Source organism: Semicossyphus pulcher, unplaced genomic scaffold (assembly GCF_022749685.1).
Source record: "Semicossyphus pulcher isolate SPU_LCO1_2020_fin unplaced genomic scaffold, fSemPul1.0.p SCAF_23, whole genome shotgun sequence".
Classification (NCBI taxonomy): Eukaryota; Metazoa; Chordata; class Actinopteri; order Labriformes; family Labridae; genus Semicossyphus; species Semicossyphus pulcher.
Genome location: NW_027211697.1, coordinates 410510 through 424674, shown reverse-complemented (window position 1 = coordinate 424674; position 14165 = coordinate 410510). Strand labels below are relative to the sequence as shown.

The 14165-nt window shown below is 43.2% G+C and overlaps 1 protein-coding gene across 4 annotated transcripts; it reads right to left on the bottom strand.

Annotated features, from left to right (window-relative positions):
* Window positions 1-33: 33 nt before the first annotated feature.
* Window positions 34-12091, bottom strand: ezh1 (enhancer of zeste 1 polycomb repressive complex 2 subunit). Of its 4 annotated transcripts, none has more exons than XM_069674744.1 (20): window positions 12028-12091; window positions 10138-10321; window positions 9890-10015; window positions 9298-9420; window positions 8920-9037; window positions 8583-8813; window positions 7926-8028; window positions 7534-7697; window positions 7330-7421; window positions 7071-7233; window positions 5744-5928; window positions 3776-3867; window positions 3619-3647; window positions 3381-3506; window positions 2101-2279; window positions 1911-2006; window positions 1742-1823; window positions 1573-1656; window positions 1402-1486; window positions 34-1252 (listed from the first exon to the last, which is right to left on the bottom strand). In XM_069674744.1, exons 2-20 carry the CDS (start codon window positions 10315-10317, stop codon window positions 1192-1194), a joined length of 2319 nt encoding a protein of 772 aa, XP_069530845.1. In that variant the 5' UTR covers window positions 10318-10321; window positions 12028-12091; the 3' UTR covers window positions 34-1191. The 4 variants fall into 4 exon arrangements, with proteins under 4 accessions (XP_069530845.1, XP_069530844.1, XP_069530846.1 ...); XM_069674743.1 differs by lacking the exon at window positions 12028-12091 and adding an exon at window positions 11365-11732; XM_069674745.1 differs by lacking the exon at window positions 12028-12091 and adding an exon at window positions 11365-11732 and having other exon boundaries at window positions 1573-1653.
* Between the last annotated feature and the right edge of the window lie 2074 nt (window positions 12092-14165).

Genomic DNA, 14165 nt, shown 5'->3' with positions numbered 1-14165 from the left:
TGCACAGTGACAGTCATCACACGCATGTTTAATGTATAAAGTTAAACTTTTATTTTTATAGGCATACACTGTACATAGCAGTAAACTCCATTTTGTTCATCTCTATTAAGAAAGATCTCATTTCAAAGTGGGCATTAATGTTTTATAAATGAAATACAGAAAGTAAGAAATCTGGACAAATACAGAAAAGATGATAAATGGTTTTATACATTCACATGTGGGGGACTTTAATATTTGGTCAAACACTGATAAATTTGCTTTTCCCATTTTTTTATAACCTTGCAGGTCACCTTTTATATGTCTCTGTTAATTATGCAACACATCCACACTGTTTCAGCCTCTTTGTGTGTGGAATCATTTGGCACTTGTATTATTCTTAAAGGAAGACATTTACTGTGTGACGAGTAAACTTATGAAGTGTGTGAAGACCTCAAGATCGCGTAAACATGTTAATAAATGTTTATGTGCATACGTAGCTCTGAGTACCAATTAGTTAATGTGTGAAACAAAAGAGGGATGAGATCTCTTCACCATCATCTACAGGTTACATTCAGTCAGTCGGTTTCTCGTCTCGTTGCCTATTTTTGCAGAACAAGGAATTATAAATGCACATAAATTTAACTCGCCACTTACACAGAGCAGCATCTGACTGAAGCTAACGCTGCGGCTAACATGTTTAATGGTTCTTTTATCCAAGAGACAGCACATGCATTTCACTGATCATCATTAGGTACGATGTAAAAGCTTGCATTACATATAGAGAGGTCGAACAAAAGCCGGTCTATAAGTACAGTAACAGAACTGAGAATAACACAGCATGATGAGTAATCGTGGCCTCTTCGCTTTGACAACAAAAAAATTAAACATGTGATCCTCTTGGTGCAGTAAGCAGTACGGATTAATAATATTTCCACTTTAAATAGATTAGTTTTATAAGCTTGTCGTATACAGTCTTGCAGGTGGGCGGGTGGGTTTTGGGCGCATGAGGGGGAGAGCTGACGGCTGTCACTGTGTCTGCAGAGCAGGAGCACCTGCAAACAGCAGGGACTTTCTATTTTTGGAAGTGCAGCAGAGAGGGTGGAGACTGTTCAGAGAAACTCCTCCGCTGGATGTTACGCTGCAGGGAGGGACAGAAGCATGAGTGGGCGGCTGGGGAGGTCGGGGAAGGTTATGGAGGAAGGCAGCAGGTAGCTAAGCTATCTCCACCTCCCGCTCTATCCCTACGTATTTGAGGGCGTCGGCTTGGCTGTATCTGTGGAAGACAAAGATGGATGAAGTTAAGAGTCTGAGTTAGTGTAGAATATCTTCAGAAGCCACTAAATCAGTCACATTTTACAGCAGCCTTGTTTTTCATTTTACTTTGAAGCTGATGGAGAGTCACAAAAAGGCCTGTGACTCTACCTGTAGTCAAAGAAGAGCTCCTCTCCTTGCAGGATCGCTCGTTTGGCAAAGATTCCAATGCGGTGGTCTCCGTTCACCATTACCACTGCAATGGCAGCAAACACAACGTCAGCCGGAGAAAAAGAGACTGCTTTCATCCCACAAACTTCACAGCAAAACAAAGTGACCAACCTTTAGCGTAGCAGTTGGGATTTACTGAATGATTTGCAAAGCGGATTTTGTTCCCCTTGCGTGTGGCATCCACAACAAAGTCTACTGAGAGACAGAGCACATTAAGAATTACTTAACATACTGTAATACTGCTACGGCTGTGACCAGAGGGGAAGTGGGGAATACTTGCCATTGTTCAAGTTGAAAAGGAAGCTCGACATGTATTTGTCGTAGATCCTCCCACGTCGGTCTGCCTCGTCCTGGGAGATCAGCTGCTCATGAACACAAAAGTACAAAACTTCAATGAAGCCGAGAGCTTCTGAATACACATTTAAAATCAGGCTAAACTAGCGACTTGCCTCCCCGCAGTATTCTGAGATAAACTCATTCTTTTGAACCGGCTCTTTGATGAAGGTGCCCCATCCGGCGACATCTGATGGAGCCAGGAGCAGGTGCTGAAAAGAGGCAGATGAAGGTTAGTCAAATAAATGTACAAATAATAAGAAAATCCGATTTGAAACATTAAGACCTTCAAGTGTCCTTGAGTACCTTCTTTAAGCCTCTCTGGATGCTGCAGTTCTTGCAGGAGACCCCTTTGCTGTCCCAGTGGTCCGCAGCACCGCAGGTCATGCACAGATCTGGGTCACACTCCCTCACGGCGAGGTAGCAGGGACACTGTTTAGTGTTGCACTGTGTCTTACACCTGCAGCCGGGGAAGCGGTTCTGGCCTGGAAAGCATTTAGACACACAGCTGCTCTGAGACGGGGACGTGCTGAGATTCTTAATGAAGATAACACATTGTATGACTTAGCGGAAAGAAATACAAGCATGATGCATGATTCCAGCTCAAAATGCAGTTGCAGCACAGAAAGTCAATGGCTGAGTAACGCCCAGAAGCTCATCATTCAGAGACCTCTGCTGGCAGATATGCTGAAATACAATTTTGCAGGGTGTAACATAACACCCTCCGGGCAGATGAACCGAAGGATCAGGCAAGATTTACTGAAATATCTCTCCAGCAGCCTCTGCCTGGGGAAAACTGCCCACAACAAGAGCTGCAGGCCGAGTTAGTCTCCTCTGTAATGCCCTTTTCCAGCCTGTGTGGGTTTTAATGTGTCCGTATCATCAAGCATTGTTTAGCTGGAACTGTCTGACTCATACTGATGCTGCAGATGATGTTGAATATCAGCCACGGAGCCAGTCACGTCCCTTTGATTTCTCTCCAGCTCTTTAGTGAACACACATGTGGGACTGGAGGCTGCTTCCTGTTTGGCCCCGGCTCTCCTCTGCTACGGGAATAGGCGAGGTAACTGTCGGGTGAGGAGGAGGAGGCGGAGGGGGGAGGGAAGGTGGCTGAACTGAACAGATGAACAAATGAGGCAGAACCATCTTTTTCAACCATAGCAAGCTGTTTAGTTCGTCTTATCCCTTTTTCTCTGTTGTAAACTCTCCAGAGGGCAAACAACTAAATCCATTCCTCCACCATGTGGCCATTTCGGAGAACACAGTTCTGGGTCATTGCTGCTGCAGCAATGCCTCATTGTGATCACAGCTCTGTATTAAACAGACACCCACCTTTCCCCCGCTAGAGGACAGTTTCTCCTCTGACCGCGGCCAGAATACTGCAGAATCAATTTACATTCTGCTGCCCTGCTCTACTGTGGCCTGGCGAAAAGCTCTTTGAAGCTGCGGTGCACTTTTAATGGAAAATGTGGTTAAAAAAAACACAGAATGGCAGAGTAAGCTTCTAATGTGTTTTTGTTTGTGTGAGAATGAAAGAGGAATACAGCCCACGAGAGCATGGTCGCACAGGTGAATAAGACACTCACACTCGTGTTCGCACTGGCAGAACTTCTCGCAGAAATTCTGGGTCATCACACACGGGCAGGAGCTGTCGCAAGGATGGTCGGGGTGATCACATGGCTGGTAGTTGTACACCTGATTGGACGAGTTATCTGGAGCAACAGAGGACAAAGCCCTCTGAGTGGCACATTAAGCTGTGTTGTATTTCAGAGGTCACAGTGCAGTAATATTAATGTAATTGTAACAATTATGTGAAGGACATACCTTTCTTTAGTTGAATCTTTGCCCATAACCTGCCACATTAAACAAGCACAATGACAGGGTTCGGTCAATAACTCAGTGACTGCATTTTTCTCTTCATAATATAATGTTATAATCATGTTTAGTAAAAGAAGAGGGAGAATAATTGTCGATATCATGCCTGTGTTTCCTTTTCTTCTTCTGGGGCGAGATGCCTCCATCCACCAAAGGAACGCGGTGAATCAAGACCTCCTTCACCGCAAACTCGTACACCTGTGGGAATTTAAAAAATAACAGCACATCCTGCTAATTAATCACACATGTGCACTACTGTGAAGAAATCTCCTTCTCTCGGTCTTAATTATGTTGTGTTATGTACTGCCACTCGAGCTGAAAAGCACATCGCAGTGATTACGCCACAGAACATCCTGCCCCCTCCATCCTCTGCTAACCAAACTGCAGAGGCAAAACATGCATGTGCACAACCACACACACGCACCACCACTTCTGGCTGCCAAAACCCAGATTTGGCCTCTTCCCCGGGACACAGACATACATAACGATGCAGCTGGTTTCAGCATTTCCACTTAGTTAAGCAGTGGGCGGGGCCCTTTGGATGCCAGCAGGGCCAGGACGGACACTCCAATACAGTCTCTGGACTGCTCTGGCCATGGGACAAGAAGAGGCTGTTTGAGGGTTGGATAAACAGGGAAAGCTGCTTCAACATGTCCTAAATATGTCATCATTTGTTTTACCTGTTTCCTTCCTGTATATTTTTATGCTCAAAAGTACAATAAAGTTGTAACATTTCCTCTACAAGCCGTCTTATTCTCAGCTGACATAATTTAGGAAATGTCTTACACTGAACGACTGCATCACGAGAGAATATGAGAGACGTCCCATCTGGTAAGCATCCCCGTTTATGGTGCCACATGCCATTCTCTCTGTATTCAGCCCAATTATCCACACCATAAAACCACAGACACAGGATGCATGTTATTGCACTCGCACTGACGTAAATGCAACAGAAATCAGTGACGCAAATGTTTTGTACACGTGGTTTCAAAACTGCATCAGTTTCAGAAACTATGAGTTCATTAATTAACATGTTGAATAAACCTAAATACCAGTAACAAACATAAATATAGCCAGTAAAATAACAGATGGGACACCTAACAACTCATAATTGCTGTCCTTTTATGGTTAGTGCTGTTCCTCTACAATTAAAACACCATTTCCCATAAACCCTCTTGCTTCTTTGTCACGTTTCCTCAAATGGCAATTTAAAGGGGACCTGTTTAGGTTTTGGGGAACATTACTGCACATATAAAAAAGATTGGTTAAATAAAGCCTTATGTGGTCTCAGAAGTGACATCTGTTGGGGATCAGGACTAGAAATCTAGAAATGAGACAGCACTTCAGAGCAGCAGAGTTAGAAAGAAGAACATTCTAGACCTCTGTAGGCCGCTACTCACCTCTCTTTGAGGCTAGCGGCTTGTTGCTACATTGGCTATTGCTAATGTTGCATTCATGTGCTCCTGAGATGACCCCATTTCTTTTGCTGGAAAGTTTTTTTTTTACCTGTCTAGTTCACTAGACATAAACAACATGGATGCTACAAATAAAATGTGTTATTTTTTTTATTACTAAGAACTAACTGGGGAAATAATTCAAAGATGGCGCCGATTTTGGTCTATGGTTCTGCTTTAACCCTGCCAATCGTGCATTTGATAATGTTATAGTAGTGCAATGTTAAATTGGCGGATCATTCATAATGAAATTTGATCCCAAGATATAATTTATTTAGAACAAGGCCCTCTTTTGTTATATGTTTACAATGGTTGTGAGTCAGTGGAAGCATTTCTTAAATGTTGAAAACGATTATTTTTTGGCGTTTTATGCCTTTATTGAGAGACAGGGCAGTGGATAGTGTCGAAAATGGGGGATGACACGCGGCAAAGAGCCCAGGGTGGGAGTTGAGCCCGATGCCGCCGCATCAAAGACTGTGGCCTCTGTACATGGGCCGCCGATTTAACCGCTAAGCTAAACCAGCTTCCCTAAATGTTAAAATAAAGCTAAGTTAGTGTAGCATCTGTTGCTAACGGTGCCAGAGGACACATGAGCAAACTGTAAGTGTGCTAACATTTACCTCCTTGCAGTTCTTTGTACCGATGAGGCGAGCGATGGAGCAGAAGTTGTTGAAGTATGTGCCGTGCAACACCCTGAACAGTGACTCCTCCGCCCCGCTCCACTCGACCACACAGCACGCCTGCTCTTCCCCGTCATCATCCCCCGGACGCTGCTTGGTGGGAGTCGGGCACCGTGAATTGCCCTCTGTTCCACACAAACACACATAGAAACACACCTTAGTATCTCTGATTACTAATCTTGGCAGAAGGATTCAAGTATTCTATTTGTACATGCACATGCAGCTGCACGCACACTTTGGTCTTGTAATCAGGTTTTTGATTTTTATCTGCACACACATAATTTAACTCTACATCAATACACATTTCTATTTCTGGATACCTTTTTTGCATGTGCACACTCACACACATACACAGGGGACTGTGGGCTCCGATTTAGCTTTTTGGATATTCAAGACTGATGCTCTTACACCCACAGCTCGAGGCTGAGAGCCGAATGTTGCTTGGCAACAGGCTGAATGCAGCATTGCTGTGTGTGGCCACATGCTACAGCACTGAGTATCTTTAATAATCTGCTTAACAATCTGTTTTTTCCACATTATCTCAACACGTGTGAGAGACTCTGCTGAGTCACCAGCTGAGTACAAGCAGTTTCCAAAACTAACAGAGACCTACAGTGAGGCATCGATGGCTATGAAAAACAACCTGAGAGCCTGTGGGGGAGGAGAGGAACAAGAAGAGCCAGAAGAGATTGCTCTTATTTCCCTCCCGCTGCTCTCCACATGAAGATATCAACAGAAATGAAAAAAAGAAAGAGAAACCACAGCAGAAGGAGGGGGAGAGGGTACAAAGTGTTTATGTTGGGACTGAAGCATGCAAACCTAATGGCTGGTTTATTTTACTTGGCAAGTGTGAGCTGATATTGAGTCGAGATGGAAGGAGGGAGACGAGGGAGAGAGCAGGATATGACTTAAAAGCTCTCATCTTCAGCCAAATTTCACTTTTCTAAAGGGCTACACTCTGTCAGGGCAGACAGCGTTTCGGAAGGGGAGGGATCTAAGGGAAGTTATGGTAAATGATGCATCCACTCAGTCATGCAGTGACTCAGAAAATAACTATACTTTAAGAAGCCTCAAAGCAGAGAGTCATTACCAGAATCAAAACACCAGGCAGGATATAGCATGTCAAAGTGAAAACTACAAAAAAGCAAGTTTAAGACGAAATTAACCTTTTCCAAATCTGCCCTAGTCCTCCTGCTTAGACTAGCCAAAGCACCTGACGGTTTCTAAAGCAGCTCAGAACCAGCTTCCTGTGAGATCAGACTCCCACCTGAAGAGGAGGTAGTTTCATGGTCACTGTCGCCCTCTTTGCCTTCCTCAGCAGACCCCGATGGTCCGGGACAGCTGGAGCTGGTTGGACGCTGCTGCCTCCGACGCCTTCGAGACCTCTGTGATCGTAACAGGTTCTGATCCACGAACTCTTTAGCCCCTTTCTTCAGAAGCGCACAGGGGATGGGGAAAAATGAACAAAGATTAAAAAACAAGCATGTTATACAGCTATAGGTGAAATATTTGTTAGCATGGCATACCTGTAACAGGAAGCAGTCGACGCCACATGGGTCCGTCTCAATTCGGATCTCCTTACTCTTCCTCTTGTAAACATTGGGTGTAGCATGGAAAGCTTTATGAACAAGCAAACATACAGGAAAATAAGAACATAAAACACAATGCAAATATCTCACTTGAAATCAACATGAAATAATCATAGTAATAAACATTAATCGAGCCATTACGGTGGAGGAAACAGTCGTATTTGAAGCAGCGTCTGCAGAAGAGCGTGTGGAACGAGTGTAAGGACTGCTCGCGCTGGACTGATTTTGCAAAAGGTCCGTCCAGGTTGGGGGTGCAGAGAGGGGGCAGCTTCACTGGGCTGGGGGGCTCCAGGAGGTCCTTGTACCTGTGGAGGCCACAGAGCGACCTTTAGTGCTCATTTTATCACCTGTATCAAGTTGTTACTGGGTTAAGTTTACATGTTTATTTCTAAGTGACGCTCTTTCAGATGCTGATGAACAGAGAGCCTGAGAGGGAGCCACCATTATTACATTGCGTCTCCATGGTGAACACTAAGCAACAGGCTGTTCGGCATTGTGCACCTCGATCCCCAGTTTCACTGCACTTTTCTTACTTTTCCTTCAGCTCCTCCGTGGTGCCCTTGTAAGGAAACATTGAAGCGATGGCTGTAAATATCTTATCGCTGGGGACCTTCTTGCTGCTGGACGAGTCCCTGACTATGGGAGACACAAAGAGAGCACATTCGGTTAAACAAATAACCTGGTTTCGTCCGCACATCAGGTTTTGATACAAACAAAGCTTATGTAATATGTTCTTTTAAACATGTTGCAATGCTAACAGTTTCCCCAGTGCCCAAGGCCAGTTAGCAATAACATGTTCTGAAAACATATCTCCTAGTTTTCCTCTTTTATTCATGCACGTCTTTGTGTACCAGCAGCTGAACGACCATGTACCAGGTGTGCTTATATGTCACAATCACTAATTGTTGGAAAGGTGTTTGTACAGCCTAAATTTCCATAAAGCCTGCTTGGAGAGGTCATTAAGTTCTGTAATTAGAGCCGGACCATATCAGTGTCATGGACAAACAGGTTTCCTCACACACAGTGGCCATGCAGGGGCACCGGGGCAGCTTCAAAAGTAAACAATTGGTGCCAGAGCTGCTGTGGCAGGGCGACCTTGTGGCAGCTGTACAGTGTAATGAAGGGGAACAGTGCGAGCCTTGTTCTTGTTCTCTCACACAACAATGTCTAAACACAGCTGACTTGCTCACCCTCAGTCGTGCTCCTCCTCTTCCTCCTAATGAATGCCGCAGTACCAGATTTGGTCTCCTCTGAACTTTCCACTGAGCTCCTCCTCATCATTCTCTCGTCCTCCTTTTTTGGCGTCACCTCCACCGCCGCCGCAGTCGCAGGTTCCTCCTCTTCCTCCTCCTCGTGGTCGGAGTACTGGCTCAAGGCCTCCACCAGCTCTTTAAAGACTTCATCGCTGATAAAGCCCCCCTCTGAGACATGATAATCATAATCAAATAATTAAACAATGTTCATCATAAGTGATTGTTAGAGTGATGTACAGAAAAAATAGGTTAGGGTTCAGTGCTGAGATCTCACCTCTGTCACCATGGACACCATCATAGTTGTCAATGAGTTCCTCCAGGAAGGCCTCGTCCTGCTCCAGCGCCTCGTCGCCCATGTACGGGATGTTATGAAGGAATGTCTCATCCTCCACCTAGGACAGAAAACTCCCGTCAAGACAGGCATGGAAGCAGATGATGCTACGTGTCGCAGCATCACCTGTGATGCCTTTGAGGACCTCTAGATAAAAATTACTAAACGTAACATTTAGATGGTCCTGCCTTTCAATATTTCACAGTCCAGAAATAGTATATTATAGGAGCTTTTGAATGTAAACCAGTGGTATCATTCAAGTTCGAATCAGTTGAATGAAAAAAAGATGGTATAAAGTCTGTCTACTGGTTTATTTCCTACCATGAAGTTGTGCTGCAGAGGCGACCAGGAGTACATAAAAGGGATTCCTGCCACTGTTGACAGCGGTCTCATGGCAATGGCTTGAGCTTTGAATGCTGGGAAGCCAAACTCCACTGTACACATCTGTAAGAGAGCCAGACAATAGAACAATCCCCAGCAATATTAGAGAATTTTATAAATAATCAAATACACATGAAGCCTAACCCCCAACACAATAAAGGGGACCCTGGCAGCATGTGGGAAGAGGAATATGCCGTCATGGCCTCGGGCTGTTTGTATTACGAGCTCCCACTGGGCCAGAGACCACTTTAAGGCTGCTGGATGACCCTTTTCATACACACAGTTTTGTCCTGGCAGCCAGGTGGGAACGGGAGCACAACACTGGGCCTGGTGAAGAAGACTCGACTTGACATACATGAGGAGTTTCTCAAAACACATCCATACAATAATAACAGATTGGATTACCAGTTAAGCCAAAGCAGCCTGGGGAGGGATACAAAGACTGGACAGTGCAGTCAGCGTGGTATGTTAGGGAATGTGTTGCAATAGCTATTATTTTTCTCTCTTCAGGGCATCAAAAACACAAGCACACCTTCTTGCTGGCCAGAGCTCCACTGGACGTTGACAGAGGGATGGACTGAATCCTGAGCCGGGACCACTCTGCATTCAGAAGGTTTGTGTGCTGCTCAATCTTTTGCCTGTTGGACATGAACAGGGTCTAGAAACAAAGAAAGCATGTCACATATAGTGTTAGACACACATGTACTGGACACATAAACATCTACCGCAAGATATAAACTCAACTACTGTAGGGCACTGTCAATAATTGAGTCGACCCACCTTGACCTCCTCTGCTTTTTTAAGGCGTTTTAATTGGCGAAGGCGCATATACTCAGACTTGACCCTCCGTCTCCACTCCAGCAGGCTGCGGGAAGGTACAAAGGAGGGAGGCTGAGGTCTTGGGGTTGGTGGGGCAGCGTCAGTGCCAGGGGCTGGAGCTACAGCAGCTGTTTCCTCCATGACTCTTTAAAAAGACAGAGATACTATGTGAAGAAACAGTTCAGAGCACTAGGGTACATTATGTACTGAGATGTCTGAACAGGGTCAATTCTGATGTCAACTTAAGACTTTAGATCCAAAAAAAATGTTTAAAAGGCTCAAAGGAATATTATTGTATTACTTGTATAATTACTTTTTCTTGATTTTCATTTATGTCTACAGTGCTAATCAAAGTGCCTGTGGGACTAATTATCATGTATAGTGATTTATAACCATATTCATACCCTAAGTACACAAAAATAATCCACAACATTACATTAATGTGTGTTTGTTCTCTCATAATTGATAGTTTTGGTGTAAAACGCTCACAGTCCCTCTCTGTAATTTGTAGTGACATCATAAGTCTTCGCTACTATACAGTTACTCTCTCCTTGTACAACTTTCCCATTCACCCTCACTGGAACCCGTTAGAAAGAGTGCCCCCTTTTGATGGCAAAACAAAATTGACACTAAATGTTAAAAAATGCATTCCACTCTGGTGCTTTAAACTGCTCAGGTTCAGGCTGTGAGGCCATTTTTTAATCGTGGAATGCGACTGACCAAATAATGTACAAAAACACTCATTATATGAACACAGATAGGTAAAGTCTCTAATATTTTAACAGAACAGGGCATCCACATTGCTCTGGAGTGGGCGTGCCTCTTCAGAAAAGCATTTTGAAGGGGAGCAGAAAAGTGCGTAGTACTGTTTTTCTGTGTTCCACAATCACATTAGTACACATCAACTTCCCTGTCCGAGCTCAAAAATAAGCACAAAGCCAAAATTGAGCTGATTAAACTGCTACTGTGCACATTGTTCTGCACTATAAGTCGTGCACACGTTTCAGCCACAGCTATGAAGTGCGCTACGTCCTGTAGCTGCAGCTCCGCTGAGACAGAGCTACAGTAACCATTTAAAGGTGGAATAGTTTAAGGACGTGAGCAACGAGCACCACAATGACAGCACGTTATTCTAGCGGACGCGTGTGCACGTCTGCCTCTACATCCAGTGTCGCAGTTATTAAATACCTTCAAATCCACGGCTTGCGTCCTATGTGTTGCGACAAGAGCCCGCAACGCGATCAAGTCTGTGTTGTTTTTTAATAGTAAGGAGATCCGGAGCAATCAAAGGCTGTCTTTACTATGGATCTGACGCAGATATCGTCTTCGCACGGCGAGGGGATCTCAGAGAAATCCCTACGTTATCCATGAGCATGGTGCTGGAGGTTGTTGTTGTGGTAGCTTACAAATAGCTTCGCACTTGGCTTGGTTGAGCCAACCCGAGCAGGAGGGTGACGTCTTTATTATGATCACAGCCTTTCCTAGCAGAGGAGGATTTATGACTATTCTGCGTCCTGGGAATAAAAAGTAGCGTGAAGCAGCCACGGCACAGCCATTTACACGCACACAGGAACTGATGCAACTGTCTACAGTGCTACATTGCCTTTTAAATGCGCGAATGCACAACAACCTATGAATCTCGATCAGGACACTGATGTTTAAAATAAATAAATGTAGCGATCTCATAGGGCAGTTATAAGCCTAAAGATTTTTGAAATAGCAAATAGAATACTCACAATACCGGAAACATATTCACATAATATGGTTAATTCGGCTAAGTGCGGATTGTTCAGATAAAATGAGCAATGTAAAAACGATATTTGAAAATTATCAAGAGTTAAAAACTCATACATTGAAGTTGAAACGGATGGAAAATAGTTCAGATGTCATTCCCCATTCCTCCTCCAGGGAGAGCCCTACGCATTTACAGAGAGGGTTGGATGAAGGTCCTCGGGCCACTGTTGCATTCACGTACTTCACGTAAAATTCGGATTCAACCACTTACATTAAAATCATCACAAAAGCACGTTTAGAGGTTGTGGAGTTTTGGAAACACGAGGAGAAACAGAATTGATTAAAACCACCATTAATGAACCAATATTTAAACGACCTAACCTCCTGGCTCCTGAAGCTGCACAAAGATTATTTTGAAATGTTGTCACGGAGGGTTATGAAAAATATATTATGTTGAAAGTTCCCTCAAGTCACATCTTGTGACAAACCACATGTAGACCCGTGATAAAGATAACAGATCAATGGAACACTTGGTCACGTTTTACGTTATTATCTTACCTGATTTGACAGAATAAACCAGTAACATTTGTTTTTTTTCTGTGGTGAACTTAGTACCCAATGGTTCAAAGGGGTACATTTTCTTATCCTGACTTTTAAAAGTCCCTACTGTAAACCTCACTGTTGTAGGTGCACCTGAACTGATCAGCATTTCATTTGCATTCATATTCGCGTCTATTTAAAGTGAGAGTGTGAAAAACAAAACAGGATTTTGTGGCTAGAATATTTATATATATAAAAAATAAAAAGCATTATTAATCAAAAACAATATCAAAATAATAACAATATATAGCCTGTATTTTATATTATTTTGATAATGATGTTAAGGGACGCAAGTAGCTAATGATGACTGTTGACCTTTGCTGTTTGTTGTGCAACTTGACTTTTGATATGGATAAGAAACAAAGAATAATGGAGGACGTTGGTGGCAACGATCACAGACTGCTATTTCCAGCCATGAGGATGCTAAATGCTAGCATGGTGGTTACATTATGTTTCCAAAAATAGAGAATAATGATGACAATGAGGAGAATGGTGAAAAGAGAACTGTGTGGACAAGCTGCATTGATACTGAAATTAAGCTACTTCTATTTTGTGCTGTGTGCCTCGGGCTAATGTTAACTGCAGCTGGCAGGCAGCTATCAGGAGTTTTGTGTTGCTGTTTGCACAGTAGCTAATGTAAGATAAATCTGCTTAACCATAAATGATTGAACTCAAACAATGCTACAGCATTTTTTTCTCACATCTGAAGTGTTTTGTAAATCCAAAATTGCTTTTTGTTGTGACTATGATTCTGATTGTTTTTGGTTGTTGTATGGCTTTATGCATTTTTGTTCAATAGTAATTTATAATCCATTTATCACTTCTAAATAAAAGGAAACCACATGACATGCTGCATACCTGGCACACAAGATGGCACTGTTGAGCCACTTTTCATCCCAAGTCACAACATGTGCTCATACATAGATTTAATCTGAATAAAGAAACTTGTCTTTTTCCAGTTTGGTCTGATAGTATGCTACACCATCGTGACGTGCTGTGTGCTCCTCTATAATCACTGAGCCGGTGTTGATCATTTCTGCTCTCTGCTTCTCCTTTTGATGGGATGCATTCCTGGAAACTAATTATGCATTCAGTAAGCAAAAGTATATCAGATGATAGAGCATCTTTGGTGTGTCTATAGAGGTATTTGAAGTAGCTGTGCCATGTTGATACTGAGCTGTCAAACAAAGCAAACACATGGGGCGATAAGCTTTGTGGGGGCAGTCTGTTATCAGCAGGAGGTTTTCAATTCTGCGTAATATAAACTGTTAAATGTTTTACCTCTTATGACCTGTGAAAAAGGCTAGGGCAGTCACGAAGTAGCTGAAATAGTGACTTTACTATTTTGAAATAGTAACTGACTGTAACTGATGTACAAAGCATTTGTTCATAGAAGACAGACTTGTTTATTCTGCCTTCCATCAACAGAAGTTTTGAAATACTGCATGTAAAGCTCCTCTTTGCCAGCAGATGTATTCAGCTATTTCACTTAAACCACCATAAAGTTTGATACAGATGTATTTTCGCTTTCTATTTGTGTGTTTTTTTAAAATACAGTCAGTTACATACAAAAGAGTAGTCTCATATATCTGCAAGAAATGTGGAAGTAATTGTGTCTCTGAGCTACCTGGCCCTGTCCCAAGTCAAGCAGCTGA